At 44.0% G+C, this 26,390-nt stretch overlaps 1 protein-coding gene across 11 annotated transcripts in view; it reads right to left on the reverse strand.

The window, feature by feature from the left end:
* Positions 1-3,261: 3,261 nt before the first annotated feature.
* The window catches only part of ARMC9 (armadillo repeat containing 9), an 86,174-nt gene continuing 63,045 nt past the window's right edge, over positions 3,262-26,390 (reverse strand). For 3 of the 11 annotated variants that reach the window (XM_087739923.1, XM_087739922.1, XM_087739921.1), the window contains exons 23-26: positions 23,170-23,294; positions 19,549-19,681; positions 14,749-14,921; positions 14,000-14,416 (exon numbers count right to left, since the gene is read on the reverse strand). In XM_087739923.1, the coding sequence (XP_087596049.1) occupies positions 14,340-14,416; positions 14,749-14,921; positions 19,549-19,681; positions 23,170-23,294 (508 nt within the window). In that variant the 3' untranslated portion in view covers positions 14,000-14,339. Of the gene's footprint in view, positions 4,776-5,910; positions 11,308-13,172; positions 13,363-13,996; positions 14,417-14,748; positions 14,922-19,548; positions 19,682-23,169; positions 23,295-26,390 lie in introns of those variants that run through there. The other 8 variants (XM_087739930.1, XM_087739929.1, XM_087739928.1 and 5 more) reach the window with 7 other exon arrangements.

The following is a 26,390-nucleotide window of genomic DNA, read 5'->3' on the forward strand; positions in this document are numbered from 1 at the left end:
CCTCATGCACAGCCACTGATGCTTCAAGGTGTACCAGCTGCAGCATGAGCTTATCCACAACGACAGATGCTCCGAGGCGTACCTTCTCCAGCGTGGACTTATCCTTGGGCCACAATCCCCTCAGAGGTATACCTGCTGCAGCACAGACATAACCACGGCCACAGATCGTTCGAGATGTACCTGCTTTTGTGTGGGCTTATCCACGGCCACAGATGCTTCGGGGTGTCCTGCTCCCACGTGGACTCACCCACAGGTCACCGTCCCTTTCACTCCAGTTCACACTGGGGTTCCAGCCTGTCCAGTACAGCAGCACAGGAACAGCAGCGATGCCCTGACCATCTGCCAGCCCAGGCACATCACCATTGCTGTTATCAAAATGTCCCCAGGCACAGCACAATAAGATGATAAGCAGTACAGCAAAAAGCAGCCACTAACGAGCACTAGACTCTGATACACAGTGAGGTAAGCAAGCCCCATGGCAAGCAGGGGAGCCTGTTGATTAAAAGCTAAACAGCAGTAACAGCTATAAATTCGATCTAGCACATTCCAATCAAACCTGCCAAGCCCCACGTTGGGTGCTAAAAGGACTGTCATGTTTTAACCCCAGACAGCAACTAAGCCCCACACCGCCGCTCGCTCACTCCCCCCCAGTGGGATGGGGGAGAGAATCGGAAGGGTAAAAGTGAGAAAACTCCTGTGTTGAGATAAAGACAGTTTAACAGGTAAAGCAAAAGCTGTGCCCGCAAGCAAAGCAAAACAAGGATTTAATTCTCTCCTTCCCATCGGCAGGCAGGTGTTCAGCCATCTCCAGGAAAGCAGGGCTCCATCACACCTAACAGTGACTTGGGAAGACAAACGCCATTGCTCCGAACGTCCCCCCCTTCCTTTTTCTTCCCCCAGCTGTATGTGCTGAGCGTGGCGTCATATGGTGTGGGATATCCCTGGGGTCAGTTGGGGTCAGCTGTCCCAGCCGTGTCCCCTCCCAGCTTCTTGTGCCCCCCCAGCCTGCTCGCTGCTGGGGTGGGGTGAGGAGCAGAAAAGCCTTGACTCTGTGCAAGCCCTGCTCAGCAGCAACTAAACCATCCCTGTGTTATCAACACTGTTTCCAGCACACATCCAAAACATAGCCCCATGCTAACTACTGTGAAGAAAATTAACTTATTCCAGCCTAAACCAGCATAGGGACGTTTTAAGTTTCCAGGCAATCTGCAGCTGCAGCCCCCTGAGCACACCATTGCAGGCATCCCAGCGCAGCGGCGTGGGTTACCCCAGCTGCACCCTCCCCATGTGCAGCGCAACCCTCGCACCTTCACCCCACACGAACCTTCTTACCCTGCTGCAAGAACACATGCAACAACACCAAGGGATCACAAGAGTCACCCCTACCAACAACAAACGGGAACCTCAGATTAAATAATACAGACTAAAGCAGGACCACCTCTAAAACTCACTCTACATTTTTGCAGCGCTCCCACCCAGAACCTTGCCCAGTCGCAGCTGCCCACGCTCCAGCGAGGCTCAGAGGCAGCCCCGCATCTCCCCTGCTCTGCCTCTTGCAGTCTCCCTATCTACCCTGAGGCGGGTGCAAAGCTCTCTCAGGCTGGAAGGAGCTGAAGTAAGGAGACACTTTTAAGCTACAACATTTGTATTTGAGACAACCACCCCCAACTGGAGCCACAAAGGTATTTCTCAACTTCTTTGCGAGTTCAGACTCTGAAGGTGGGTGTGGTGGCAGTTTCTATTCCTGATTCTCGCGTTGCGAGGAAGAACCTCAATTTTATGTTGAGTCAATCTTCACTGCACCTAGGCTATCGTACGACCTTCTCCATGGTTAAGAGCCTAGCAGAAATCAATTGGTGCATATACATTTAAAGATGTACAGGTCAAACTCCAGATTTGAGCTGCTCTAAGAGAATCTATGCATAAAAACGGCACTGGGTAATAAACCAAGCTGAAACACAGCTTTCTTGCCGATCTGGTGTTACACTAGCAAACCAGAGCTTTTAGCTTCTTTGCTTTCCCCTTCCTTTTGTTTCAGAGCACAAGTCTGCCCAGAAAGCCGGGCATAGCAGCCTGTTTCGGGGGCAGGTGCCGCTCTGTTGCATCAATCCGTGACAAGACACAGAAGAAAAACTCTTCATGATTAAAAAACTAATATCCTGCTGCTTAGGGCTGAAAAGGAGCCTGCAACAGCTCAGGCACAGTCAGGCAGCGACAGCCTGACTTGGAAGAGCCGCTGCAGTAGCAGGAACCTTTGTTGAGTGGCGAAAAGGGAGCACCACCTCCCAGCAGAGTTTTGCTCTCTTTGATCCAGCTGCGGTGTGCAAGGGAATGACCGACAGAGCAGAGCTGTTGGGGGAAAAGCCTTTCCCGGAGCCCCTCACAGCTGGAAGCACAAAGACCCCCCCCATCCCTGGTACCCAGTGCTGCAGGGCGTTTGGGTATTCTCTCCTCCTGATCAAACTGGGGGTTTAAAGGTGCCTGGTGGGAATTCCCTGGAGATGGAGCAGGGAGAGCTCCTTCCAGGGCTGTACGTCACATCCTCTCGGATACCCCCGCAGGTGCTGAGGAAATCCTGATCTCTGCTCTCAGGCCAGTGCCTGTGTCCAGTAACCGGGTGCCAGCCCTGCACCAGCCCCTGCTGCCACCCATCCAGCTCCTCCGGTGCGCAGCCGGGCTCAGAAGAGCCTCTCCTGAGCCTTACCGTGCTTCTGCCTGTAGCATGCTACGGCCTCAGCGCTTCCACGCAAGCCAACGCACTTGCACCCTGTCCTGGTTTTGGCTGGGAAAGAGTTAATTTTCTCCATAGTAGCTGGTATGGTGCTGTTTTGGATTTGGGACCAAAAGAGTGCCGATAAGGCAGGGATGTTTTAGCTATTGCTTACGCAGCATGAAGGCCATCTCTGTTTCTCACGCTGCCCTGCCAGCGAGCAGGCTGGGGGTGCGCAAGAAGCTGGGAGGGGACAGGGCTGGGAGAGCTGACCCCAACTCACCCAAGGGATATCCCAGACCGCGTGATGTTGTGTTCAGCAATAAATGCTGGGGGAAAGAAGGAGTTATAGTGTCTGTGGTCCCAAGTTATGGTTATGCATGGTGAAGTAAATGTTCCTGCTTTCCTGGAAATGGCTGAACACCTGCCTGCCCCTGGGAAGCAGTGAATGAATTCCTTATTTTGCTTTGCTGAGTTTGCTTTACCTATTAAACTGTCTTTATCTCAATCCACAAGTTTTCTCACTTTTACCTTTCTGCTTCTCTCCCCATCCCACTGGGAGGAGCGAGCAAGTGGCTGTGCGGGGCTGAGCTGCTCACCAGGGTTAACCCACCACACACCCCTAAGGTCGTGGCAACACCACCCCCTCCGTCATCTCCAACGCAGGACGTATTTCCCCAGGAGCTGGTTTTCTAGCGAGGACAGGGTATTCCCGGTACAAACCACACTCAGCCCAGAGGAAGGTCATTCAAAGAAACACGTGGGCAACACCAGTAACCACGCCAGGCAGCAGGACCAGTCAGCTTCACAGAAGATAAGGCAGTCCGCAACCTGCTGCTTTGCCCCGCGCAACAGCCGGTGTTGTGAGAAAGCAGCAAAATACGCTGCCAGCTCATCTAGCAACCCCCCGTCCCGCTCCCATTGCCCAGGAACGGCTTGAGAGGCATCTACCGAAGCACGGAGGTCTCACTGTCGGCAATGTAACACTTCAGTGGCTGACTTGCCCTAAACTGTTCTCATTAGGAAATGGTTTTGCATAAAGTACTGGCGTCAGAAGGTAAAGCTAATAAGAGATTTTAATCAGCCCCAGCACAAAAGGAAGGAGATTCCTGCATAATACCAGAGACTGAAAAGCTCTCCTTTGGGATCTCTTTAGGATCAGGTCTGCACTGCAGGAAGAGGCTGTGGTCCAGGTGAAAGGAAAGGGGCTACAGCCGGCAAGTGCCAAGCATCCAGCCAGTTTTTGGAGAGCTCCAGCCTGGGGCGAGCACCTTTCAAAGCTTCCTTTACCTCTGTAACGCACGAACACAATCCAGCCCGCTGGAATAATTCCCATTGCAGGAAAAAATAAGGCAACTCTCCCCAAACAAAACAAATAGAGCAAGGGAAGGAAGCAGAGACGGGAAGCTACATGGACACTCTTCAGAGAGGCCACTGCTGCAGGATGAAAGGCCACATTTTCATGCACGTGCTGAGGTTCCTTCTGAAACTCATTTCAGGCACCTGAACAGAACAATCAGCTATCCGTGAAGACTCAAACCATCCCCTGCTGCCAGCAAGGAAAGCGTGCTTGCAGAAAACTAGCTGCCTCCTCACGGCTGCTTGGGGGAAGCTGGACTGGGTTGAAATAAGGACATATTTCTATCTCACCAGCAACAAGTAGTGAAAATAACGAGTCTTACAGCAAGGATATATCTTTTTTCAGACTGGATTCCACCGATGCAAATGTGTTATTGTTACCAGAAATGTGTAAGATCACCTGGGTTGGTTTTGGTTAAAAATCCTTGGTCTCTGCCCCATGCATGAACACAATCAGGAGCCAAGACACCCTCTTGGCGCTTGAGATGAAATCAGTTCTCATTGCTGCCATTTCTGGGTGACTCGGGAAGTGACATACCGTCGCTGACACTGGCTTCTGCTTTAGCTGCTGTAAAGGTGGTTTTGGAGAACCTCGGAAGCCCCAACAAGATTTGTGGAAGTTCACAATCGCTTACACCCACCTTCCTGCAATGCTCAGCACAGCTTTGTGAAAACCTGCATCCTCACCACCGGCATCTTCAGAGTCCTGAGGATAACAAGGGTTAGAGAGGAAAAACAGTCTTACAATGCTCCCTCCTTGCCCCTGCCCAAGGCACGCTGACGTTTTAAACTATGGTACAGGAAAAGGCCATTTAGCTACTCAAAGTTTTTAAATCTATGTGGAAAATGAATCAACAGTAAATTCCTTCTCTCCCATTCTGCACAAATGGGGAACCATGCTCTGCAACGGTCAGGTCCTGAAGTTGAGTGAGAAGATGACACTAAACTTCAGGTCAGCTCCATGTACACATAACTGAAAACTCAACCAGCCCAATTTTTAAGTTTTGGGAGAAGCAAGCCAAATTCTTCTTGCTGTTACTGTGTATTGGGGTAGCGCGTAAAAGCCTTAGTTACGGGCCGAGCTGCTCGTGTCCTCACGTCACAAAAGCGCGGAGGTTGACTATGAGCTATGGGAGCAGTTGTGCTGGCTCCCAATCCATTACTTGTCCCCAGCTGTAGTGTGGCTACACTGGCACAGCCGCTCCGGACAGTCCCAGTCCCTGGATCTGGGCAAAAATAGGACAGCGACGGCTGCTGCAGCCAGTATTGCCAGGGCACGGCTGGGGTGACGGGACCCTTGAGAACTGCTGTTGTACTTTGCCTGTGGCCCGCTCCCTGAGGTGGTGGCTCGTGACCAGGAGCTCCCTGGCATGGAGCTTTTGGTGCAGTTAGTCAGGATGGAAATTCTGTCCATTTCAAACAGCCCAGTTTCCACAGGGCTTGAGGATGGAAGGGGCTTAATCGAAAGAGAACTTTTTTCCTCAAGTCCCAGAGCTGCCTCATTTCAGTTCCCAGATGCTCACTTGGAAGAGGAGGGAAAAAAAAAAAAAAAAGGGAGCCAGTTTTGTGGAAAATCATGGTAGGCCATGATCTTCTGAGTTAATAAAAAAAAAAAAAAAGTGTCATCTGCTTAATAGGAGACAGTCTATTAGGATACTGCAAATTCGATCCAGGGGAAAAGCAGTTGGAGAAAAGGGTAAAAGTTTCAGTGAGACATGCTGCTTGGCAAAGAATTCATTTGGTGCTAATGGTCCTGCTTCTTGCTACCAACACGAACCACGCTCCCAAAAGGCAGTGCATGAGCAGACATAAACAATAAAGTGATTTGTTCTCAGGAAGCATTCAACCTCTGCCAACAGTCAACCGGATCCAGACAAGGGCTAGGGCAGTCAGGCCGGCACATGGCAGACCAAATGAGGAACTGTATCACCTGGCACAGAGCTGCTATTTCCAGCACTTGCATCCCATCCTCACATTAGCTCAACTTTTTCACTCTTCTGAGGAGGAAGGCTATGTGTCTGTAATGAAATCTGGATCTACAAAGGCCAGAATTTTCCCCTGAGAGCAGCAGAGGGAGGTGCCTTCACCTCCTAAAAGCCCTCAGTAGTTGGTCTCATTTTTGGACGGCCTCTGCATTCGTAGTTGTTAGCTACAGCCTAATATATAAGGCACCTTAAACATCTGCAGGATGAATGTTACTGTTTCAGGTATCCACTCCTCTTTATTTGTCATGTTTATGAGCTCTCAGCATCATTAAAAGAAAAACAAATAAAATGAAGTAACACTTTAAAGACTTTTAAAACTAAAACCAGCAAGACATACTGGAAACCATTTTTTAAATTAAATAGGTCACTCGCACTCAGAGTGACCAAAACAACGGACAGTCCCCAAACCTGTGGACTTAAAATCGTATCAGAACAGCACTTCCCAGATTTGAAGAAGAGAAGATAAATATTTAAAGCTGTCACCTGGATTTCTTACTGTTTGTGTGAAGCGTTTTCACTTTCACGGCAATAAATTACTGCCCTAGTTTCTTGGAAACTTGGCCCATATGCCAAGGACTGCTGAGAGAACTTGTAATAAAAGGAGGATATGTTCCAGAAAGTTATTAGATGTCCTGGGGTGTGCCACTCAGCCTGTTGTTTGGAGAGCATCAGATCCTTAAAGAGCGGAAATTTGGATCACGATCCTGTAACTGAATACAATGCCCTTCCACTGCAGGGTAGAGAGCAGCCTGGAGTTGGGAAGAAACTTGCTTTGAAACATCAGATCCCAACCACTGACAAGATGCCAAGCTAGAAGAATTACTGGTCTGATAACGCAGTAGGACAATGTTCTATGTTCTGCACCCAGAAGTTGGTTTCTTTTTAAAATCTATTAGCAGCAGATTCCCATACAGCTTGGCCAGAACAGTCTGGTCTTAAAGTCTGTTTTGCTTGCCTTGAAACATCTTTCTGTTTCTCACCCATCAATAAATTCTCAAAAGTCCCACTCCTTTTACAATTTATATGAATAGCAGAGGTTAGGAAAGTGCAGCATGGCCTGGAGAAGCCATGTGGCTTAGTCACAGAGGTATTTTGGTACTTAGGTCCCACCAGGGCCAGTGGAGGTTTGCAAGGCTACGGCCCTATCCTCTTTGCTAGCCATGCCCACGCACCTTGAGCTCAGCGTGCTCAAGACACACACAGCCAGGTGTGTCCAAGGTGGCCTGCAGGGCGCTCACACTCCCTGGTTAGATTACGCTCGCTGAGCAAGGCGCACCTCCCAGCTCTCCAACTTTTTCTCTCTCGGGAAAGGGTTTGTTCCAGTGTTGAGCCAGACTGCAAGCAACTGTGAGGATGGTCCAAACTGCCATGAAGTTCTGGCTCAGAGACGAATTCAAGCCGCAAGCTAAAAGGTTAAGTCTGGATGTACTTAAACACCGGGGAGGAAAGTAGCCTGTTTGCTTTTCTGCCACCACTACTCAAAGATGTGCACGAAGGCAACGCAGCACTTTTTTCTCTACACTGTAACCTCCACCATGATTTATAAAGACTAGTGGAACTTTTTTTAAAGGAAACAACTCAAAGCCAAACCAAGCAACCGCTGTCCCTCCCCATCACGGCAATATTTCTCCTCCAGAGAACTTCCTTGCTTGTCTTCCCCTACACACTTAAATCCTCCAACAAATAATACTTCTGACACCAAACCAATGCCACTGGTGGCATCCCACACGCTCTCCTCATGAGAGACCACGAACAATGCGTGGTTCCTGCCTGCTTTGCAACACTTCTGAGTAAACAATGCTACCTGTGCAGAGGCAGGCCGGGCTGAACAGAAGGGAGCTGTGTTTTCAATTCAGGTGGAGACAAAAGTGTTGGGGACAGAATTTGTCAATAATAAAACAGAGTGAAATGTAAACAAACGCACACCCTAAAAGTTCAGGAAACCCCAAACAAACCTATCAAAAAGAGAAAGGAAAAAAAAATCCCCTTAGAAGTGTTTTTACCCAGTCACTGCCAGATAATTTTAAAGCACTTGTACAGAATGAGTTCTCCATGCAAATTTAAATAGACTTACGCAGTTTACGTCTCATATAACACGGTCCATAAACAAAATTACACTGAATATAGAGAAGTTATATCCAAAAGGCATGCTAACACCACATAGCACTTTGGACCCAGAAAAACTTCCCTTGCAGATCTGGCATATGCAATAACTGTATTTGTTTATTGTGAACAAAATCGCAGCCACTTTAAGTACAATCACACCCCTCTCATTCAAGCAGGCAATTTCCACGGCTTCCATTATGAATTTGCCAGGGTAGTGTTGTATCTAGCAGCAGCCTCTACAGGGCATATACAAAAAACACCTAACAACTTCTAGGAGTGAGGTGCAGAATTTGCTATGTGTGTGTTACTGACCTCTATCCAAGGACCTTTCGACCCCGAACAGTGGAGACCTATTAACAAAGGCAGAATCAACATTTTTCATTAGCTTCAAAACCTTCCGCCTGGCATCACAGGGGCTTTTTGTGAACAAGACGGAGAAAAGGAGGACACATTACTTTGTTGGCCTCTCAAATTACTGCTCAGCTGATAATTTATTTCTAAGCATATCCATAGTTTCTCTCAAGTATTTGGAAAAGGAAGTTTCTCAAGTATTAATATAAAAAATAATCTCAGTTTTCAAACTCTATACTCACACTCCAAGACATCTAAGAGTTGAACATGGAAAAATGTACACGTAGAGTTCCACACTGCAATAGGCCCGAGTAAAAAACAAACACACAAGTACATAAACATCAGCTTGTTCCTTTGAGTCCAGTTCCGCAAGATGCATTTTGATTTTCACGAATCTTGATCTGCTGGAGCAGTTGTAGCTGTACCTACCAACCACCTTCAGCTGACTTGTAAGGAGTGATACAGTTTTGACCTTAACTAATGGTGAAGCCAGTGAGGTTTTGGGGTGGTTGTTCCCCCCTCCTCCCCAAAAAAATAGTTTGCACTCAACACTTCTCAAAAGCTGCTCTGCATTTCAGACAATCAGATCTGCTCCAACATGAAACTCAGCACTGCTGTAAAATAAATAAAACTCAACTGCTGGAGCACTTTGTGTTATCTGCATGTGCAAATGTATGTGCTTAGCACTTTAGTGTTAACAACTTGGCCATTGATATTACACGCTGGAAAAAAGACAGCATTTCAGAGGAAAAAGAAAAGCTGCCTACCCTGGAAAACCACTAGGTGAGTTTTTATGGCTGTTTTCTATTACTGCCCTTTTGTGAACCAGAGGACATTTTTCCATTAATTGTGTTTATCAACTCTGAGAGGAGGTGGATGAATCTAAGAACAAGTCAGAGATTTTCTGTGATTTCTTTGTCTAGCGTAGAGATCTATGTGACAGGGGCTATCAAATGTCTGTAATCACTTTATGTCCTATGTAGTTTGGGAGTTAAAGCAACACCCATATCTGCCTGCTTTGTGTTAGGCCTATGGACACCCTGAAGTAACTGAGCAGTAAATTGTAACTTCCACATGAATATGACTAGATTTTAAAATGAGGGATGTCTTCTCCTACAAAACATCCTGATTCCAATTTTAAGTCTATTATCCAAAGGGGTTACCTGAACTTCTGCATGGGAGCCCTTTCTGCAAACATCTGACACCGCGTGGTCTTGTGGCAACTATGCCACACAAGGAAATGGTCTTGGCTTGCCACCACATACCAAGAGGCGCAATTCAAGGTCTCAGCAGAAGCATAAAGCTTTCTTCTGGTCCTATGGAAATGATTGGTGGCTTTACAACTCTCTACTCTAGGGGCAGGTAGTGTCACTATTGAAGTTGCTTTACATTTCAGGCTGTGTTCCACCTGTTTGTTTCTCAAGGTGAAACTCCAAAACAAAAGCCTTACCTTTTCCCTTTTTGTACCTGTTAAAGTATTCACTTTTGAAATCTGCCTATGGCAAATACACTCCCTGCTTTTTGTGCATTTCTGCCTCAGCAGCAACCAAGGTCCAAGGTAAACTGCATTTCTGGAAAAGTTGTTGCTGTTGTCCTAACAGCTGTGTCATACGAGGGGATGTTACTGAAAAGCCAACTCGCAGTAACGACTTTAGTTTCCTGGTCACTGTTACTTTTGAGAGAAAGAACAACAAACAGCACTAGCTTCCTAATTCACTGGCAAAACTAACTGCTGGGTTTTTATTTAGCAGAGGGCTTCCTTATCTCTCTCGTCAAGCCAGCACTTCTTATTCACTGAAGACCAGCAGAAATTCCATCAGGACATAACCAGTCATTGCTCAGAAGTGAAGAACACAAAAAAGCAACGAAGACCAAAGAAGATTGTCCACAGCCACACGTAAAGAGAAAGTTGCTTCTGATCTGTTCACATTCTCATGGTTTCTTCTATGAATGAAGAAACAAAGTGCTTCATTCCAGTGGAAGAAACTGATAATTCATTCCATAAATGTTAAACAGTAGAATTAAAAAAAAAAAAACATAGGAAGAAGGAATAGGAGTAATTGCTGCAGATAAAGCTGCTGATCAGATTCTCAGAGGTGAGCATGGATGCTGCCTTGGGCACTGGCACAGCGTTTTTCAACTGCCACAGGTCAATCAGAAGTTGATGAAATACTTTCTCTCCAGTCTGTGGTGGCCAAAGACAGATCTCACTCCACACAAGACTGCTCCGGGCAGTGAGGCTCTGCACATATGGTGTACATTTTCCCCGCTAGTGCAGATCCTTTGAACACAGATATGCCCCAAATCATTCACAGAGGCATAATTTGAAAAAAGCAAGCGGCAGGCTAGTTCAGCAAGCAATGTGTAAACAAGACAGTTGCTTGGTCAGACTCCTGTGCTGCGCCCTACACACCATCTCCAAAGGCTGTTTACTCTGACACAGAAGGCAGAGAGCAAGAGTTTCTTCTCAAAGTGGCAATGTCACTTTAGAGTAAACTATTGGAGACATTGGGACTATATCCATCTCCCATATCAGTCCTGGGCTGCTGCTGAGACCTTGAATTGTAATAACAAGGACCTTGTCTTAGCCAGCTTTAGAGACGATGACAGATGCATCCCATCAGATAATCCCTGAATCACTGTGCAAGAGGTATGCCGTGCAATGTCAATAACCTCACTCTCTTCTCAGTAGGTTGCCAGTAAAGCTCATTACAGGAAGCTGGCTGTGTCCTTCAGCAACGCGACAGGTGATTCTCGAGGAAAGGAACTGTTCTCACTTCCTGTAGGACTGGCTGCCTGCAGAAAACCAGCAAGAAAGGGTCTGTCAGCTGAAAGCGGGATTTATTACAAGACAGGAGCTGCCTGAGGGCAACACTTGTTCAACCTGTACAGTGACACAACCACCACAAAGAACATGCACAAAGGCACCTTAACCACTGATACTGCAACTTAAAAATGTGGAACGTATTTATGGCAACCACTTGTCAGAGGACACTAAAAGAACTTGTGGAGGAGCAGGGAGTCACCAAGGCCCAGTCACACTCCTGACAAAAATCATTCCTCATTCTTCTGGTAGAGTTTTTTGTACTACTCTAGCTCCACTGTGCCCTAGACAGAACTTGGCACACTGCAAACAGCTTGAGCATGCCCATGCAGAGGCGCTTGGAATAGATGCAGAGTAAGGAACAGGATAGATTAAACCATTCAACCATGTCCACGTGGAGCACATACATACATGTAGTTGGAAAAGTCCAGATTTAGAGGCCCACCCTATGTTCTAGCCATGCTGCCAGTGTCATCCCTGTACCAGCTAGGAAGTGGAATCCACAGAAAATCCTGGCATGGCTGTTTTTATTTGGAAGGGCTTGGTTCTGCTTTAAGGTAGAGCTTTAGAGCTCAGCTAACAGCAGCGGGCTACATCTCAGGCAGGAATCTGGCCCCAGGCCTGTAGCTGCACTAAGTACCTGTGCTTCCTCTGCATTCCTCGGGCATTCCACAGACTCCATGCTCCAAGAGGAGCAGTCCAGCTAGTTCAGCTAGGTTTATGTAAAAGCAACCTATTTCCAGAAATTATACCTATAAGAAATATTAAAAGCAAGCTAAAAATGTGTCTCTGAAATAAATAAGCACATCAACTTAAGTACAATCAGAAACTCATCTTTTCCTCATCAAGCCCATCAGCTATAAAAACCTGTATTTCTCCAGAAATACCAAGAAATCCACAAGCTAAAGACAATCTTCCACTGGGACAGAGTCTCTTGATATGTAAAAACCTACATACCTATGGAGCAGGCAAATGGGAGACAGCAATTGCTGAAATCTACTGATTGCCAATATCTCTGCATCTGATACCATTTTTGATTTACAGATAAGTCAGCTAGGAAATTAAAGGAACAGTAGCACAGAGCTTTACTAGGGAAACATTAGGGGCTCACCTGCTTCAGATGCCTACCTGCACCTTTAAGTAACAGCTGGGAATTTAGTTACCTTTGAAAACCTCAGGTTTGGACATAGGTGCTTAAAGCCCTTTTTAGTCCTTTAAAAATCTGGTCCTTATCACCTTCCTCTCACTTTTCCCAAGCATAAAAACCTGTGTGAAAGGCCCTGCAAGATGGGCAATAACTAATGGGTGCTCTGTGACAGCAGACAACCATGCAGGATACATGTACACAAAGTGAGTGGAAGATAACTTGTTTGCAAAATAATTTCTTTGCTATTTTTAGCAGGAAGATAAGAGTTTAACATTCAATTGCTGACACCAAGTCTGTCTCATGGCACATGTGGAGAGACAGAAAACAATTACCTGGAACCCCAACAGAAAACTCAGGAGAAAAGGTAAATGGACACATAGTAAGATGTGATGCCCGCAATACATTCGGCTTTAGGATGCACAGACACAGCAAAGATAAGAGGTATATTGTAAGACAAATCCTATCCAATAAAAGTTAGAAGAGCTCAAGAGTCTGGGCTTACAAATTACATATACTGAATCAACAGAGAAACCCAAGTGATGTAGAACTCTGATCACGCTCTGCTTTAATGGCATTTCAAAATAAAATATGTTATACACTGTGCCACTGGAAAAGGAACTTACTCCAGAGCCCTATGAGAGCAACACACATATGTTGCATCTTTCATAGGACACACGCACCCAGGAGTGTAAAGCTGCCCTGGAGAAACTAGAAAATGCAGAGGAGTGTCTGTGCGCGCGCACACACTATGCTTTTTTCCCTTCTTCAGCAAAGCGGCTCCTTTTCAATGGGCTAGTGCTTTTGTAAATGAACCGAAACAGGAACCAGGGACAGACTCTCGAGTGTTAACACCACGCTCAGTCAGGGCAGAACACTGCTCCTATCACAGGAAACAGAAAGCACTGATGTCAGAGGTAAAACACAGGGCATATGCAGCAAAAGTAAAGCCAAAAGAGCTGGCAGTGTTACCGAAGCACAGGACTGTTCAAGCAAGTACTCTCTAGGTCAAAACCTCCCTTAACCACCAGGGACATTCCCTTCCACTGCCTCACCTGTAGTCCCCGAATGAAACCACCCCATCTCCCTGCACAAGCAACTGTGTGGAACGACAGTGAGTGAGCAACACAGAAGACTTAGGAAGCGCTTTCCAGCTCTTTTGCTGATTTACTAGGCTATTTCAATTCTCTGAGTTTCATTTTCCCTACCTGTAATGAGGACCTAACAATATACACATACCTCAAATTTCTTGGGAAGGCTTGCAAGGTATTATGAGTGACCATTTTTTTGTGAAATGTTTAAAGATAACAGTTACAGCTAAAGAATAGAGGTGATGTTACATTGTGATCGAACAATCATCACTAAACCTCTTACGATACATTTGGAACAAGAATATACAGCACATAGCTCCTGCCATTTTCATTGATGATGGACCCAGAGGTGTATTTGAATCCAGCTAGTCTTATCCACACTCCAGAGAAAAAGCTTATTCATTACTGAAGAATGCATCTTTCTTCCCCCTGCCCCCCAAAAAAACCCCACAGCTTACACACTACACACGTGTTTACTGTTGTGTGAGCATCCGAGATCAACATTTCCACTTTACTGGGCTTGTGTTGACTGGCGTAAAGCAAGCATCCATCCTTTCCCTCTAACCTCAAGTCACGGCCCTCCTCTCTTCTGAGCCCGCTGCAAACGAGTACTGCTTAAACCTCTTCAGGCAACGACACATCCACATGGTTCTTAAATACAAGTCTCCAGCAGAATGATGACTGCCACAAGCCGCACACCAGGTTTGGCTGTCTGCTTACTAGGCTGCCCTGAGCCTATCTTCTGAACTGCCTGATATCTGGTCTATGTTCAGTTGCAGTGTAGACACACCCAGGGATCCAAATTCAAGAACATTAAACAAGTTACACAGGGGAGCGAACAAGTGTCTAAAGAAAAGGAAGAAGTTTAATGACATCTAGAGAAAGTCTAATCTGAGACTAGAAGTTTCCCCCCAAACTTCTGAGAATTTGGGCCACTTTTGTCCACCCAGCGACAGGAAAAAGCATGTCTCTTAACTGCTCACATGACAGCCTGGAAATAGGAGCAGCGTTCAGCAGGATATAATTACATGGTTGTACATCCTGCAGGTGACAAGTACAATGTCATACACTCCTGGCACATTTGTAGCATACGACTTCGTTCCTGGAGAGCTACTACAGGGTTCCCTCCTTTCCCACCCCAAGGCCTGACAAACAGAATGATGACTTTTTCCACTTACTCTGTCTGCTCCTTGTGGATGATCCTGAGGTGCTGGGACGGCTTGTTTGTTGGGGTCCAGACTGAGAGAACTGGGGAGCAATGGCTGGGATCTTTCCCTTTCTGGGGCTGGCACTTGGCACTTCAGGAGTGCGTGGGATCTTGGGTTTGCTGGTGAAGGCTGCGGGAAATTCGCTGTAGGAGATGGAAAGGGTTAGCAATGCATGGAGAAATATGTATGCATAATGAGTCTGCAACCAAGTGAAACCTGCAGTACATGCTGTGACAGCATGACAGACTGCTCAAAATTCAGGGACACTGCAAATGGAAAGGAACATGGCACCACAGTTACTGCCCTGGGGCATGTACTTACCGCACAGCCTCTAAACCTGGCTCTATCGACCTGTCTACCTACTCAAACCTGGTTCTTTGGACAACATGATTGAACAGGTTCAGTTAAGTCCCCTGCAAGCAAGTAATAGATCTTTAGCTTTTCCCTTGTATTTATCACACACAGAGACTCAATCTGAGGTGTGAAAAACATATAGAAATGCTACAGCACAGGAATACATCCTTTTAGGGCACAGGCACTATTATTTCTCCTAGGTATAGGTCACAATCTGGGCAGACACAGGCAGCCTCCCTGGCTCCCAGCTGTGATAAGATTTGTAGAACTCCCTGAAGGCTTTGTCAAAAGAGCAAAAAGCTGCGGTGGCATCTATGAAATAAATTCCCTAAGTACACAGGTTCCTTATTCCCACTGAGAACATAAACCAGCTGCTGCTACTTCACAATCTGCATGTGCTGCAAGAACACCATTCTTTACAATTTAGTCCATGACTATGTGACAATACACTGTCCTTCCTTGCCACCAGCATCAATATATTCTTTCCTAGGTACAAAAATGGAGGCTACCAGGAAGAAGCAAGTCTCTCAAATAATTCTGAATCTATATTCATGTTTGCTCTAGTGAGTCAATTTTCTCTTAAGAGGAGAAAAGAGTAAACTTTAAGAACCGCTACATGAAAAAGCTCATTATATTTAAAAAGCAAATAAAAGCAGAGTCAAAGGCAGGAGATCGAAAAAGGTGCCACCTAAAGACAGGCGATTAAAGTGTAAAGTCCCGATGTTTTTAGCTCCATGAAAGAACCCTTTGTGGGTGATTAGGAGGATTTTCAAGACATTTAATCTCCCCTCTTTCCCTGGGAATGCTGCTGAGTCAGTGCTGATTAGCCCTTCCATAGCCCTGCTTCACCTTGCAGGGAGATTTGAGCAAGTGTTTCTTTTGTATTTTAAATAGCATTATTGTCTGTATTTTGCATATGTATATGCTAACTGTTAAGGACCGAGACATGCTAACTGGTCGGCTAAGAGCCATCTCTGCAGCCCTCTACCTATCTCCGAGTATTAGAAATACTACACTTGTCTCATTTCAGAGGAGGAGGTGGCAGATGGCAGCAGAAACATACTAGCAAAATAAAACCAAAAAAGAAAGATTGGCTAGATAAAACCCCAAGCCATGGACCACAGACATATTTAAATATCTCTCTCCATAAAATAGTCTCATTGTTATTGCTTTTTTTGTCATTTTATTCACTTTGGTTTAAGAGCTGGGTTTTCAGTTCACTAGTGCTCTTCATGGTAATTTTATGTGTACTATGATATGCTAACATGGATTAAAAAGAAAGATCCAACAGCCTCACAGCAGTTTTTGAGCCATAAATGAACTTTGCTTTCCTTATTCAGCAATAGATAACAAACCCCTGGATCTGTATTCCCATACACTAAAAAGTGTTTTTATACCCATCAACAAGTTTCACTGCAGTAATCCAGGCAGCTAGACAATAGGCACTTTGGAGATAAAGGAAAGCCATCATAGAAGCATAGAATCATTAAGGTTGGAAAGGACCTCTGAGATCATCGAGTCCAACCGTTAATGCAGCCAGAGTCACTTTACCAGAGAGAGAGATACACAGTGGTCACACAGGGTGGCTCACATCTTTGCAAACTCTTCAGGAAAGGATTATAGGAAATAAGCTGGTAGCAAACACTGTAAAGTTGAGAAAAAACTGCTGTTTTTCTGATGGGATGCAGAGCAGATCTCGGTCTCCATGTGCCCAGGTGTCACAGAACCACCTCAACTTTCACTACATCAATAAATAGGCCAAGATCAACAGAGAACAATTAATCCTCAGAATAACACAGAACACTGCTATTTGGCATCCTTTAGAACTTGATAAGATGAAGAAAGAAGCAGCAAAATCTACTGTGGGAAAATGTTCTGTCTTATTTGGTAAAGAAGTCATTTACGACAAGATGTGGTAATTTGAGAGCAAGTGCTCAAACAAACAAGGAAAACAACCAACCCAAACCAACCAAACAAAAAACCAAACCCACAAAACTCACACAGAAATCTACATTTGCATTGAGAAGAAAGAAAATCGCTTACTTAGAAAAAATGGAAATAATTGTCTATAAAAAAGTGCACAACAGACTGACACTGGGATTGGAATAATCAACCAGGAGACATGACAGGACTTGAACATACAAAGATGAGTTAGACCATTTTCTCTAAGACAAATACACTTGGACTTTTGGTCATATTTACCAGATTATCAGAAAAGCAAGACCATTAGAGACCTAAGAAGGCCCTGCAGAGTTTAAGCTCTTTATTATGATGATACTGGACATAGTCACAATAAAAAAATAAGGGCTTTTTCAGCCAGCCACAATTGTAAACTCAAGTCTATTACAAATTTATCCTCGATTACCTAAAAAGCACAACAGATCTATATTCTTACATGATCAAAACGCAGCAGGGAATAGCAATGCAGGGGCAGCTGCCAGTCTGACATGCATCAGCTAGAACAATCATTTGTTCCTCTGGAAATAAAACAACTGCATAGACATGTCACTAATAGGGCCTCATTCTTCTCTCAGACTGATTTAGCATAATTTCACTGATCTCTGTGCAGTTAAATTCCCAGTTTATACGGGTAAGGAAGAGGGGAAATAGCAGTGACTGCTTCATCACCACAACTCAGCCCTCCTTTTCTCATACATACCTCTTCTAGGAAGGTCTTGGTATTTGTCTAGTAGGAAGGAGATCTCTCTTACAGTCGTAAAAATTATGACCAAAGCAGTGATTTATCTGCTCCGTTTGTTTTGCAAACAAATTGAAGTATGCTTCCAAGAATGAAAAGGCAGGTCTAGCTATTGCAACACCAACATATTAACAAAAGACCCTTGACACAGGAAACCCTGTGTTCACTGGGACTGTGACAGGCTACATTCCCATATCCGTAACTCGAGGCTGCATTTGTAAATACAAATTACTGTACAATGAAAAAATATTAGCTTCTTCTGCAGGATACTGCACCTGTGCCTTCAGTTAGAGATCCATCTATTACTGAGATTTAGACATACATTTATGAAGAAAAATTAAAGATTACTGGGGACACATCTTTTTAATAATAGATTATGACTGTAGAGGAGCAAAGCCTCTCACCAAGGTGGGGGGCAAGATGCTGCCAATTTGGCTTGATTCTTGCAAGCCAAAGCCTGAAAAATAATCTCTCTCTCCATCACAAAGCAAGCAATTTGGCCATAAAATTCTCATGGTCTATTTGTATTTGTAGCACATGCTTAGCTACTGTTAGGACAGGCAACAGAAATAAAACCAGTCATGCTGGTATAGGGGTATGACTACTAAGCACTTCAGCTACTAACCAGTGAGAATTTGTTGACAATATATAATTTCTCAGATCTCACCATGGAAACAGTGCAACTGGGGAAAAAAAATACCAAAACCACACAAAACCCCCAAAAAACCACATATAGGCATCTGTAGGCCAGAAGGAAACAAAGCTCTAAGCAGAGAGTCCAGTTTTCAGAAGTGCTAGAGCTTTAACTGACACAAAGAACTAAGCACTTCTGAAAAATCAGATACATAAAGAGCTGGTAAAACACATCTTTAACACATCTCCACCCATTCTGTGTTTTACTTCTGGAATGTACTTGCTTTTAAAATTTCTCTACACTCACTGTTTAAAACTTGGCCCAATCAAATTAGCTATAGGAAAAAGCTGTTAATGTCTGAAGGACACATGCGGGCCCTGAAAAACTTCAGTAAACCTTGGTCCAATTGCTAATGAATTCCTAGTTCTCATCCAAGATATAACATCACAGTCCTACATATGACAAAGGCTTCACAGAGGGCTCAAGGTATGAACAGGAGAAGGAGAGCAAGATCTTTCAGCTTCTTTTGACAGAAATTGTTTCAAGGAAAAGTTGAAACCCATTGCTGGGAGAACTCATAATATTGCCTCCCTTTCTATATCCGTCTAGTGGATAAATCAGGGACTCTGGTCAGCAGTGCTAGCAACTCAGCATGTTTAAACAGTCTGAATCCACTTAAATGCTTTATTTTTCTTCCTTCTGCAAGTTAATTCCTGCCCTGTTTCCACAATCCTACCTATTTCTTTACTAATAAATGATTTTTCATGGGTTAGAGTCGAGTCATCTAAGGAAGCAATCAGGAAGTTTTATTTGCAGAAGACTGCATTGTGCATACACATGAAGTTCATTAATAATGTCTTGCTCCAGAATCTCCCATTCTGGATCAGATGCTTAGAAATTGAACAGCTGCCTCTGGCACAGCTAAGGGTATTTTTTTTGGCAAGCACCACCACAGCTGTCTCAGACCAGACTACATCATACATCAAATGACTTCACAAATTGTCTTTACAGCAGCACGGAATTAGCTGGTAAGTCCCCTCAGACTCCTCTTGCACTTTTAGGTACTCCTCTGGATAAATCATACCTATGCGATTGTCCATTCACTTTGTCCTGGGTGAAGTCAGTAGATCGGGAAGACAAGATATCGTCATCAGCTGGGATGCTTCGGTCCATTCTATGGCCTGATGAGAATACTTTAGCTGACTTCATTTCAACTGCTATTTAAAAAAGAAACACAGTTCAGTGAGGAGTTGTCTCTTTACAGTTTTACTAGAAACACAATCAAGTCACAGTTCCTGCTGTATGAAGGAAACCTTGAGGTAACAACAGGCTACTGAGTTAGTGTGGCAGAGCGCATTACAGCTCATCAGCTGAGCCAAGCCAACTGCAAGCCTGCATACTTCCAGCCCTTTGCAGTTGGAAAGTAAAACATACTTGGATCATCTTCAAAGCAGCTACACTCTGCATTTGCAATAGGCTAGGAGCATGCAGACCACCAGTTAACGTGTATCAGCTAATGACCGATAGCTCATTGGAGCCTCAGGAATGCAACCACTTGCAGTTGTCTGTACATATCCATAATAACAGGCAGCCACTGCGGACAATAACCAGTGTTTTACACTTCTGTCAGAATTCAGGTCTATTACATTTGTTCAATACACCTCACTTGCTGCTTTGCACTAATGGAGAAGGGAAGAAGAGTCAGTTTGCTGAGACACACAAGGCTACCAAGATGTGCATGTGTTCAATAAGAGTTTAGGGAACATCCCTAGCTCCATTCCTCCCACGCTCAGGACAGGCTGCCCTCCTGATTTGCTCTCACATGCTGACATGGATGCAGATCAGGTCACTTTCAGACAAGCATTTGGCTGCCCAGCACATGTTCTGTCTGACATTCAGCATAATAAGCGGAGTAAGATGGCCAGGGTTCATCTTTAGTCCACAGGTTTTCTGCTCACAGGAGACAAAAAAGAAAAAAGAGCCAGAATTATTGATTCTCTACCAAAGTGATAAAAAGGGAAGATGGACCCAGACAAAATCAGACCGATTCAAGAACAGCTGAATATATCCAGGCATGGAGGACATTAAGAACCGCTCTCATTTTTAGAAAACAAAAGAGGATCAAGGTTTCTTGAGGCTAAACTTAGCCTCCTTGAGGCTAAACTTAGCTTCCTTGTGATATGACCTTGATGATGCTAACTGTTCACACGAAGCTTTTATTCTAACTCTTTTTTCACTCTTGGGCTCTTACTATTCATTTCACGACTTGACTGCATGAAACTCAAAATCCCACATGTGATGCTGGAAAACACATATTCTGAAGTGAGCAGGTTCCTGGTACTCCATAAAGACCATCAGATCAAGATCAGAACTCAATAAACTGCCTATTTATTTCACAGCAAAGATGTCTGGCAGGACACGATGACAGTCTCTAGAAGCAGTACAATTATTTTTACACCTTTCTGTTACGTACTGTTCACCGGTGCATCTTAGAAGGCACTAGAAGAGAAAGGGCTTATTTTCCATTGTTTTAAATTAAAGCCTTTCCAATTTGAAAATTACAAAACCCACTGCCTTTTGGAAAACAGGGGATATCCAAAGATCCAGTCCAATTATCATTATACAGAATGAAAGTCCCTATCACTGACATGAACAACCAGGGGATCCAGCATGCAGTCTCTCTTTTCTCTTCTCTTTTCCTACTCCTAATTTCTAAATCCCAAAAGGTAAGAAAGACAAGCATGTATTTCACTGGCTACTTGCAAAAACCTGAAACAAACCTCTGGCAATCCTTCAAGTAGCTCAGTGTTGTTTTATAGCCTGGATTAGTGCTCGGAAGAATTGTCTCTGCCACACACTGTCTTTTTACATGTATAATGCATATAAACTTGCAACATGCTGTATATTCTGACCTCCAAGATTTTTCTACAAGAAAAAGAGTATAATCTAGTCATCTTATTAGGATCCGCCTGCATATAATTTTGACTGAAAACAGCTAACAAACCGTTTTAGACAGAAGCTACAAGCGAAGTTCTGACAACATGAAACATTAAAGTTGGCAGGAATTTCTTCAGCATGAAGGCTTTAAATCAATATTTGCCATCAATAATGAACAACATCTACTTTGCTGACTTACTCAGGCTCCCTGTTTAAACCTCCCCACAAATCTCCAAGCAAACTGTCAGACAGCATCAGCAGCACAGAAAGAGTGACAGAGGTGAGTGAATGCATTTCACTGGCAAGATACTATCAAAATGTGGTTCAGAAGGCACGCTGGGCTCCTGATGGCTGCATAATGCCTTAGAAATTGCATCCAGTTACACTTTAAAAGAGCAAATAGGAACACCTTTGATACCTGCTTGGCTTAATTTCCTTTACGAAGCACGAGTATGTAAAACTCCATTTTTTTTCTTCTATATAGGAAAACTGTCAAGTCAGTATGCTTTTGATTAGTTTAACACCTCTGCGGTTCTCAGTTGCTGCCCCGGCCAGCTAACCTCCGCGCAGAACGGGCTCAGCTATACTCAAGCTGCTACTGCGCAAAGCGAGGCTTGAGGACAGCAGCTCTCATTCCTACAAAACGGCGAGAACCCAAGTGCCCATCTTGAACAGGAGCTTCATCTGCTTCTATCACACGGCCTTCATTCAGCATGTTATATTTATCAGCTCTAGGCATTACGCAAGCAAATTCCTGTCTGCAAGACCTTGGTTACTTTTCTCAGAATCCTTTTAATTTCCTCTAGGAAATTTAAAAAAATAGAAGAGAGAGTAAAAAGTATTCTATTCCTTTACTGCTTCAAAGCATATTTTTCAGCAAAGTAAAGGCATGCTTTCTCTGAAGTTATTAATAATTCTGTACTGGATATGCTGCAAGATCCTTTATCTAAGACTGCAGAACATTTTGTCTTAAATCCCTAATTGGAAACGTTAATGAATCCCTGCAAGAAGGTTGAAACTCCCACATCCGAAGTTCCATGATCCTGTGGATATCAGAAGTTTAGAAATAAAGTACTTGAGAAGCCTATAACCTTTTAAATTCCATCACATGCTTCTGAGCTCTCAGGTCCAGCTGAGTTTGCATTAGTTTCAGTTTAAGTTGCAAGGACAGAATCTTTAACAGCATCACCCACAATGCAGCTATACAGCACAGGGCTTCCCATCCTCCACAACCTTTTATGGTTTGAATGTAGTTGCAAATCTAAGCAGATAACTGCAGCTGCCTTCAACTTTAATACAGAGGTCCAGCCAACAGAGCCTGCAGGTGCCAGCAGACAGTGATTCATTTAGATACAAACAAGGGTATATTTGATCAAGTAAGGGGCTTTGCCTGTTGGGAAGCGCAGTCTCTGGGCTGCAGCTCCTTCCCTAGGCAGAGGACATTGCGGAGTGAAATACAGGATACTTTGCGCATCAGAAGCCTGGGTATGATCCTTGGCCCTTCCACAGGAAGCGAGATGGAGCGAGGCAAGTGAAACCATTGGTCTCTGCTGACCACACATTACCTTCTGTAACCATTCATTCAGCTCGAGCCAAAATCCAACCATGTGCCCCAAGGTCTTGCAGACTACCCCAGGGTCTACAAATGGAGGGCCAGTTCCAAGGCTACATTTAAAAAAATCTACAATGCACGAGCTAGGCCCCAAACGCCTGCCCCAGTCAAGAAAGACAGTAATAGTTAACAACAGCATTCACAGAATGTCCTTACATGAAGGGGAAATGCAGAGGTCAGAAATGCTGGACCTGCTCCCACCACAAATGGGAGGACGACCACTCGGCAAAGCCTGCAGCTTCTCATCCCTATCACGACAAGAACTGGTATCGTTTTCTGGCCTGGAGGAGAAAGGAGAATGCAGGGTGATGAATGCTTGCAGTATAAAAAGTTGCATGAGAGTAAATTATAATTTCTTCTAATTGCCCGTAATGACATAGAAGATATTGAAATTATTTTATATTTCATATTGCAGACTAGTACTAAAGACATAATTTAACTGCATGACTGTAACTCCCCCAAACCAGCTGATGTTAGACGTATTTGAAATTAACATTTTTTCCTACTGCAATAAAAGAGCCGAGGAAAGGAAACCATAACTCCTTGCAGTCTGAAGACCCCAAATACCAGCAGGACACTTAAAGAAAAAGACTGTAGCAGCGGGACTGAGACGTCTTCAATACTTAGCTTTTTCAAGGATTTAAGATTTGCTCCTGAATATTACAAGGATTTCACTTTACAGAGCAATATGCAATACAGGCTTAAACCAAAGTAGATAAGAAGTAGAACTGTTAATTTCCTAAGTGAGGTGGATCAATGAGAAACTGAAGTAGCTGAAGGACAGAACACGGACAAGATTGCTTAGTAATAAGCAACAAAAAACAGCAGAAGCAAGAAGGGTGTGAAAAGTGTGTGAAAAGAAGTTGGCAGACACAGAAAGTTTCCCTGCCCAATATCAGATTAAGGTAACTAGACTATATTTCTAGTTAGAAAGGATGTAGTCCAAGGAGGCAGTTAATGATTTCACAGCTAAATCAGTTTCTAAGGAAACAGCTAGCAGAATATTAAGTAGTTCAGTCCCCCTTGAGTGATCTCAGCCAGTGAGTCTTTAAAGAGGGGGGGGTGGGGGAAGCAGCTTTCCAGTATTTCCTGGCTCCCTCAGCTCCTTGTCCATATAGGAACTCCGTGACAATTCATCTGAAGTAACTAGAGCCTTGTCTGCACTGGGAAGTCAGAGAAAAATTAGCATGGAATAGCTGCTACATGTGCAGTGGCTATTCTGCATTAATTTTCTGTGTGAATACTTCTATTCAGCGCTAGAAATCTGCTTCCCCCCCCTCCCCCCCTTTTGGAGGTATGAACCAACAACTCAAAGAGATACATTATAGTATCGCCATCAACTGCTTCCTCTTTCACGATGTTTTTAAAATTGAATATGTTACACTGAGTCTCACATGAAGAGCTTCAAACAAGTTATATTCACTTCAATTCTGAATCCAAGCATTTACACAATTTTTTAATGTAGTTTAACTACTCTGCTGAATCCAAAACTGCAGATAATTCAGATCAACTATCCTGGATTGTCCTTGGGTAGACAAGCTGCATACGAGGCTAAAAAGTCTGATATTTTTCATGCCATTTCATCTGACAAAGACACAAGTCACTTAAATTACTTCAAATATGAAATACATACAGTACAGATATTGCTTTCAAATTAAGGCAGCTAAGATTTGGTCATTTTTATTGTCTTCCTCTTGCAAGGCCTCCTAAGAGAGTATTTCCTCATTTTAGTAAATGAATTTGTACTAAAATTAGAACAGCATAAAAGCCATCAAAGCTTGTCCTTTTCTTCTGTAAAATCTAGTTCAAGAATGTCTATCTATTTACTGCAGTTTTCTTGCACACAAATAAGTTAGATATAAACCACAAACTTCTCATTCAGGGTGGTATCTCATGCTTCCTACTTAAAACATGGGAGCACCAAACACTCATATTATTTCTACCATTTGGCCAGAGCAGAAGGGAAATTAATTTTCACATATTTTCACCATGTTAGATTTCTGCTGTTTAGATTTTTCCTCCCTAGTTTGCACAGTGAGGCAATCTGTAAAGACCGCTTCACACCATCAAACTCACACTTCTCTTAGACCCAAAGCTACCAGAACCAGTATGGTAGAAAGGTCTTTGGAATTTGTATCCAGCAGTGACCTGAAGCCATCTTACGGAGGCATGAGCTGCACAGCTGTTCATAAGGAGATTCAAGTTTTGACAAAATACGGGACCAGCGTCACTCCGGTATCTCAGGATACTGTTAAGTAAAGATACTGCCTGGGTAGATGGTGGTAGAGAGGTATGCAATCACTTCCAGAGATTATTTCTGATGCATAACTTGCAGTGCGCTACACGGCACCAGGAAATAAAAGCCACTTTTTGGTGGATTTGCCACCGTTTTCCTGACTTCCCATAGGAAAGTCACTTCACTTTCACAAGCTTGTTTTTCTTTCCACTTCTAAAGCAGGAATGTAATGCTTAGACACTCCGGTAGTAACTAAGATTTATTCCTGAAAAATACTTTCTAAATAGACTGTAAGGCCTACCCTAACGACTGATTCTACAGAATCAATCCAGGTCTCCTAACCCACCATGGGCAAAATACTGTGCAGGGAAAGTGGGACTTTGAACTCGGTAACACTGACCCCACAGTACAGTGGTACTGTATATTTAGTCATGTGTTAGCCAGTTTAGATTTTTAAGGCCTGCAATTCTTTTGGAGGACTGCAGGAAAATGATTAGATAATCACTACGCTACTAATATGAGCTTATATTAATTAGTTGCTGTTTTCTTCTTACAAACACACACACATTTAATATACAGGGAGAGGGCTTGCGAAAGCTGTGGACATTATGATGGTGCAAAAGTTGACCACTGTGAGAAAGGACACAAAGTAAAAACTCCAAATCCGCATTCAAGCTATACCAGGCAGAAGGAGTAGGCACCAGGCTCAAACAGATGCCATTTTTTCCAGGCTAGTATTCAGAAGAAAAATCAAGACTGTGCAAGACAAATTCTGCCCTGGGATAGCCAAAGGTTCTTTTTCTGCTTTGGAAGCGTGTGTTTCATTCATCTTACTTTTCTGAAGAAAAAGAAAAGAAATGTCTTCCAGGGCTTTTTTCCGTGCCCAGATCTGGTACGTTACACTTGTCCATTCTAAGGCCCTGGTAACATAATCAATATAATCCCATATGAATGGTATAGCTGCCAAAAAGACATATTTGGATGACTGAGGAGGGCTCCCAGTCACATCCCCTGCTTGTATGAATGCTAATGCCAGCACAAGACAGTGGTGGGGAATAAACATGGGCAAGATAAAGCTGCAACCACTCCCTATCCAAAACAGTAGACTTTGATCAGAGTCAACTAAACCTGTGTAACTACA

The sequence above is a fragment of the Nipponia nippon genome, unplaced genomic scaffold, assembly GCF_047370975.1.
Source record: "Nipponia nippon isolate SJK-2023a ecotype South Korea unplaced genomic scaffold, ASM4737097v1 scaffold_7, whole genome shotgun sequence".
Taxonomy (NCBI): Eukaryota; Metazoa; Chordata; class Aves; order Pelecaniformes; family Threskiornithidae; genus Nipponia; species Nipponia nippon.